Source organism: Nymphaea colorata, chromosome 10 (genome assembly GCF_008831285.2).
Source record: "Nymphaea colorata isolate Beijing-Zhang1983 chromosome 10, ASM883128v2, whole genome shotgun sequence".
Classification (NCBI taxonomy): Eukaryota; Viridiplantae; Streptophyta; class Magnoliopsida; order Nymphaeales; family Nymphaeaceae; genus Nymphaea; species Nymphaea colorata.
Window position 1 is genome coordinate 16,523,206 of NC_045147.1, and position 7,071 is coordinate 16,530,276.

The 7,071-nt window shown below is 39.6% G+C and overlaps 1 protein-coding gene across 2 annotated transcripts; it reads right to left on the minus strand.

Annotated features, from left to right (window-relative positions):
* Window positions 1–2,822: 2,822 nt before the first annotated feature.
* On the minus strand, window positions 2,823–6,144 carry LOC116262897 (type IV inositol polyphosphate 5-phosphatase 9-like). Of its 2 annotated transcripts, none has more exons than XM_031642432.2 (7): window positions 5,939–6,144; window positions 5,599–5,706; window positions 5,177–5,510; window positions 3,952–4,136; window positions 3,649–3,757; window positions 3,333–3,484; window positions 2,823–3,112 (listed from the first exon to the last, which is right to left on the minus strand). In XM_031642432.2, the coding sequence occupies exons 1-7, from the start codon at window positions 6,031–6,033 to the stop codon at window positions 2,902–2,904; spliced, it is 1,194 nt and encodes a 397-aa protein (XP_031498292.1). In that variant the 5' UTR covers window positions 6,034–6,144; the 3' UTR covers window positions 2,823–2,901. The 2 variants fall into 2 exon arrangements, with proteins under 2 accessions (XP_031498292.1, XP_031498293.1); XM_031642433.2 differs by lacking the exon at window positions 5,939–6,144 and adding an exon at window positions 5,817–5,868.
* Between the last annotated feature and the right edge of the window lie 927 nt (window positions 6,145–7,071).

A 7,071-nucleotide genomic window follows, 5' to 3' on the forward strand; every position in this document is an offset into this window, starting at 1 on the left:
TTGAACACATGATCAACAGTACTGCTGAATATATTTTTGAACAGTTTGAGCCAGAAAAGTGGGGATCAGAGATTTTGCAATGAACTTCCAAGTATATTTTCGATCTTATTTGTATGATTCATGGGTTTTAGGTTAATAACCATGACAACATCGTTTAGATGGCAAATTGAAAAGTTTGCGGAAATACTTTACCAGTGTTTGTCAGTTATTTGGATAATATCAACAATGAATTGTTTACTGAATGTGGGCATTCAATATGCAATATGGTATACACTTGCCTGTTGTTATTTGTAGTTCCCAAGGCGGCAGCCAATTTTTTTTTTTATAGAGTACTAAATATATAATTAACAAATTTTCAATTGACCTTGGGGCAGTGATCTGGGTCTCATGGGCCTACCTGCTATACTGGACCAGGTCCACCGAGATCAACATATAAATTCAAAGTTTTGTGCTGAGATCATTAAATGAAGTTCTTTAGATGAAGACACTGCTCTTTCAGATGCCTCTAGATGTCATCTTCAATAACACCTCAAACTATTGAGGGTAGGTTACTAAAATACAGTTTGTTAACGGGGGCTAGTGGTGACACCAGCCAACAAAATAAACTTTATTTGCATATATAAACTTCATTGATTTTCAGTTTTTTACAATAGGAGTGATCCTTAAAGTTTGAAATTTAATCTTAGAATGCCCTTAGAAAGAAAATTCTGACTCTACCACTGAACGGGGAACAATTTTGAAACAATCTGGCGCCATCGTTCCTGGAAATGAATGGTCGCGGACTTCTTGAGGACTTTTCTGGCTTGCAGCTTCATTATGGCCAGCCCTCCTCCTTGCTTTCATTTTCATAATATAACTCAATTTGAATAAGCTGGACATGAGAAGATTTCAACAAAGCGATCCTTGTCATAAGCCAGTTTTACTAACGAAATTTCAAACAAAATCCTGTCATCGCAAATTGCAGGATCTCTTGAGAATTTGCTCTTCCTGTTATTCTTTAATTGTTTTCCTTCCAATTCTTTAAGGGGTAGATATAAACAAGCGCATTCAGTTGTTAATTTAGAACCGACCACTCAGAATCGGTGACATCGAGATGAGCAGCTGTAACCCAAATAAGATAAAAGTAATGAAACTGCAGATACACCATTGTTGGTGTGCGACATTGTAGACAAAAATTTACAAGATGGCAAGCCTGCTACCAGATATGCCACATAAATTTCTCCGTCGAAAACCAAATCTCATGATAATTTTCAACAGTCCTGCTAGTTGCCGCACCGCTGTTTTTAGGAGTCCCTTGCATATGTATTGCAGAGGGAGATTCTTTCAGATACTTGTGGCTATGGAGTTTCCGAGCACTGAATGCGTCCCACATCATAATTATTAAAGAACTCTCAGATCTTCAATCTGCAAACAACGGCCATGCTGTTGCACATTTGACTTGTGGTGGAAAACGCCATGCAAAAACTCTTTTAAAATATTTACACAGCTCAAGCCTCAAGTCTTTGGTGGCATACTGTTGGCAGATGTGAACTGATGTGACTGATACTGATCGTGGCGGCGACTTCCTACTGCCGCTCACCGAAGCAGGAGCCGGACGTTAAATATCTTCTGTCTGTTAAAGAACTAAGAAAAATCTGTGGCCACAAGCCGAGAATCTTGGGATTTCTTAGAAAATTTCCGGTCTTTGTCTATCTACCGTTGTCAGCTTTATGAGTTTTAGGCACGAACCAGCATGCATATGGGCAGCAACCAGGAAAGAACAAACGGATGCTTCCTCCGTCCTTTTTGCTCACCAAAATACTTATTCGATGGTGCTGAGATTGATGGTATATATTCGCCACAATTTTGCAAAAAAATATCCACACCATGAATCGTTGATCATATCATCACTCTAAATATTCACTAATATATATTTCCCTTTTCGTGGTTTTAGGAAATTTTAGTAGAAAGTTTCTTCTGTCAGGATGGGTTCCCAATATTTGATCCGGTTCTCTGTAAAAATGGGAACTAAGCAATCGCAGAGTGCTTGCATCATGCTGTCTCATCCTTCAAATTATGCAGGACACTCAGTTTTGTTTCAGAAGAAAAGGAATCATGCTTTAGATGATTTGAAATGAACAGCAATTACCTGCAACCTTTTGGCTCAGGAGTTAAATGGTTTACTGTGAGTTCCAGAAAGCCAGACCTACAATAGTCTGTGATCCGTCACGAATAATAACTTCGATGGATTAGGTGTGGCTATTGGATATATGTTCTAAGTAATCAGGTGCAGTGCTCCCTAGTGGGCGGAAATTAAGGCCCTTGGTCAGAAGTCGTGACCTGATATGCTGGTCTGTGGAGTTTGTACGACACATTGATTTCTGCATTACATATGAGTTGAATCTTCTCGAGCTCGACTCATATATTGCTCGGCTGGAGCTTGAATTGAACTGTAGAAGATCAGCTTGAGGACGACTAGATAGACCGAATCCCAGGTTGAGGTCGGCTCGTTTACCAACTCTTGATTGACTTGTTTCATTTCTTTGGTTTTAAGTTTGAAAGTTACAAAAAGATAGATACATAACTTAGATTAAAGAAGCTTACTTGAGTTGAACTCATTTATAAGCTCAAGCTTTCAGTTAATCTCAAGCTCAACTCATTTCTGGTCAAGGTTAACCGTAAGAGCCTGGTTAAAAAAGGAGTTCGAGAAGGCTCCACTGTTGTACAGTCTTAGTTGAATCCTCTTAAGGTTATATTACTTGAAAAGGTTTTACGACAAAGAAAGATATCGACAGAGACAATGGATTGCTTGAAAGCCCGCTGCATGCGGGTAGAGAAGGGAGAGAGAGAAAGAAATTAACTCGCAAATGTCCACTTCTGCGTACGTCTGCCATTAGGAATATGAACAAATTAAACGGCTAATTAATTTCCATTGCCAACAACTGACCAATTCTCTCTCGTTTCGCATCTTGCTGACGAGAAGATCAGGTTCTTCGATGCTTTAGTGCTATTGGTTACATCCGTTCTTATCGTGAAAGTGGCACGGACTGGTCTGTGATCCGAGTGCCTCATCTCTCCTCTCTCGTACAGGTTTTGCTTTATAGCCTTCCCATGCCACAGTATTCTGTCACACCTATGTACAGGAAGAAAACGACCATGTTATTTACTTGGACGGAAGATCGTTGCCATTGACCATGCATCCCTACAGATTGAAGAATTCATGCAAATGTCATCCATATTTCTGTCAAGGGTACTTACTGTTTTAAATTAAAACTAGTTGTTTCAAAACATTTTTCATTTATGTAACTAATGATCTCTTACAAGTGGAAGAAATCAAGCAAGAAAACAATTACCATGCCGGGGCGCGCTTCTTTTTCCTGTTTCCACCATTATCGGATCCATAGTACTCATCGGAACCATGAGAATATTTATATGTTGGCGCAAACTCTATGGTTCCTTCGTGCCATCCATGGAAAACTCCACCCTCGGAGAGCTCTACCCTTAGCTTCACATGTCAAGCCATTGGAAACTTTTAATAACAGTGAGTTTAATATTGCCATAAACAAGAACCAGATATATATATATATATATATATATATATATATATATATATATATATATATATATATAAGCAAACACACATATAGGTAAGGTAGAGTGAGACTATACTTGGTCATTTTCATGCAAACTTCTCCATTCATGCCTCTCCACAAGAGATCTGGTCTCCAACTCGGGCAATGAGATTCGGTAATTCAAATCTCCCAACCAAATAACCCGACTAAAAAGGCAAAAAATAAACATAACCATGTCATTTTGGGTGTTTCATAGCTTTGCAGTACTGAATCATTATGTAAACAATATTATATGGATAATTCAACTGGTCCATGAGTTTAAACACAAGATTTAGAAGATCAATGAAACGAGCGAGCGGTCAATCTCGATGTGCTTAATTAGAATAGACTGTATACTCACTCGTGGCTGAGAATGCTTGTGGGCAGATCCATGGAAGGGCCAGCAGGAAATTTAGTTTTTAACATGATCTGGGAAACACCCCGATTTCTGAGGATTTCGTCTCCTTCCTTCCCTCCAGAGGCCAGATGACAGCAAACGAAACAAAAGCTCGTGCCATGTAGAAGGAATCTAACAGAAACTGATCCCTGTATTGAATATTTGAATGAAAAATGGATCTATACACAAACGATCCTTGAAATTAAGCATATGTCAAATAAAATTTGTTGTTTTTTTTTTTTGTAGCTCGTTCTTGTATAGCTAGGGCCGGGTATAATTAATGGTTCCTTTCTTCACCATTAACGGCGTCTCGAGTACTGAGCAAGTGGATCCCATGAACTATTATAGAGAAGGGGACCGTACCCGGTACTCCGACTCGATTATTAGATCTCCTATCTATTCTTGTCATGTCTTGTACATCCACTCCCATTCAATGCCACCAATAATTCAATTTGACCTTGGCCAGGAATCTAGTGGGTGGAATTGTGGCCAGGCTTGTGAACTTTGGGTTTTATCATGAAATAAGACATGATTTTACGTGATTCTGGAATGTGGTCTGGGCAAATAAACGTTTAAGTTTTTGGCAAATGCTGATTAAGTCTAGCATATCAAAATCTGCCACTGAACCAGCTATTTAGTTGAGTTCACTAGATTAACTGGGCAGATGAAGCTCCTAGAAGTTCTTGAAATTCATGAGAATTTTGGGGTAGGAGGGGTTCCAAAAGCAGCAAATGCACCATGCTCATTCTGGACTCTTTCCTGCCTTTTAACTTAAAGGTTTTAAGTTCAATTCTAAGGTGTCATTTAACAAACGAAACACTTTGTGGGTATTCCAGAACACTTAGCTCTAGTGTTTCATGAATGTATTCCAATCATTCTTTCCAAAGTAGATTTATGAAACACGCATACAAAGAATGCTCCAATTACCAAACGACCCATAAAGAATGTGGGTGGTCCGAGTCTCTTAGTCCCTTAAAAGATTGAATTATTTTGTGGTATGTGGAAGCTGTTGATACTTTCCAGAAGACAAATTAGAGCTTATCTTGTAATTGATCATATTGGTTATGATAGAGAATCAGAGATTACTCCGTATATGACCATGCATATATGTTCTCTTTGATAGTACATCATCCCCATTAATGACAGTAATGAAAAATTTCAGAGAGAGAGAGAGAGAGAGAGAGCCAACCTTGTTACCCAAGCAGCCCATGAGGCCACAACCGACGCAGGAGACGGAGGGGTGGTGGATGAACTTCAAGAGCGTCCTTCTCGCCCAAACGGAGATCATGATCCCCACCATCTGCTTGCTGGCTATGCACTGAAACTCACCTGCAGCCTTCTCCCTCCCAACTGGATAAATTCTTTGCTTCTGCTGCTGCTGCTCTTGAGGCAGCAGTGGCGCCCCACTAGCCGATGCCTTCTCATTGAGTGCTGATCTTATCAGGCGGTGCCATTTGGTGCAAATGCTTGGATTCTCTGTCCTCAGAACGTTCCCCGCACTCAGTGGGACTATTTCTTGAAACCTACAAACAGGAAGAATCCACTGCTAGTTACATGGAAGAGATTCACTGAAACTAGAATGCCAAACACAAGGTGCACGGCGTCCCTTACCCGAGAACGTAGATATCGTATGAGCCGTCGCCTGTGTCGAGCCATTCTTCCAAATTCAAATCCTCTGGTGGGGGGATCCCTCCCATATTCCATGTGCTCGCAAACACCCTTCAATCAATTCAACAACAGAAAGAAAAGTAAAGCGAAGAACAATTAGGATCACAAAGATAATGCGTACCAAGAAGCCAATTGGGCAAGAAAAGGAGCACACGACTCACAGAACTCTCTCTCCCTCTCTCTCTCTCTCTCTCTCTCTCTCTCTCTCTCTCTATCTCTTGATGATATCAATTATCAATATTACTTTTGTTGAGAGTGAAGAAGAGAATCAGGTGTCAATTACTTGTACTCTTCTGTGAAGAGGCGATCAATGCAAACAGAGTCCGACATGACGGGAAACAGCATTCCTCGAGAAACCGAATGCCTTTGGTGAGCCATCTGCTAAACTTACGGATGCCCTCGCAAGCGGCTTCTTCCCCACCAATCGCTGCCACATCTGATGAAACCCCTTGACGTTACGTGCTCCAATCTGCACCACTAACAGGAAGTACTCCCACCATTCACAGTACCATATATATATAATGAGCAAGTATATGATTAATATCTTAAACATATAAAACCGCAGACGCTGATATTCTTTCTGTTCTCTGCATGGTGAAATGCTTATCCTATACTAAATGTCCACAGAGAGACAGAGATAAATGCAAGTCGTAGGCAGAAAAGAGGGCCCAGATGAGGCTGCAATGAAAGATGCGTTCGGCCAAATTAGGGAAAGCGAGTGACGTTGACAATAATAACTATGAAATCAGATTGCATATGATGCGAAACGCTTCCGGGGAAGTCTTGCAGCAAAATGGGCGACAGGCGGAAATACTGTTGAAGATGAAAGAGTCTGACTTTCTTTCTTATTTTTTTCCTTTTTTTGGTTAATTCTGGACTGTTCGCTGCCATTCATTTTATAGATGGTGGGAGAGAATGAAACTGAAAAAGTAGGACATTTTAGTCGTGATCATTAATACACAAGTTTTTCTTTCAACTGCCCATGAGTTTTTATTCAATCATGTCATGTGTGGAAGGCAAAATCAATGAGTCTAGACTCTTCCATGATTGGTTTAGCATCTAAAGGTTATATATATAAGAATTCAACTCATCCGGCCATTTCGAGCTCCGTCCAATATAATGCATCAGGCTGGCTGTGTGCTGATTCGGAAAATCTACAAATAATTTATATATATATATATATATATATATAAAAGGTTGCTTGTAAATTTTTCATTTTGGGATAGAAAAAAATCGGTGCACATGGATGAAAATGACCAAAATATCCTCATTAAAATAATAAACGAACATTTTTAAAAAAGGTAAAGGTGGTAAAAAGGTAAAAATGTCTAAAATGTCCTTTATAAAAAAAATTCAAAAATGTCTCCATCTCATTTTGTTGTATATTTGTTGTCAACCAAGTGGCCCTGATGACTC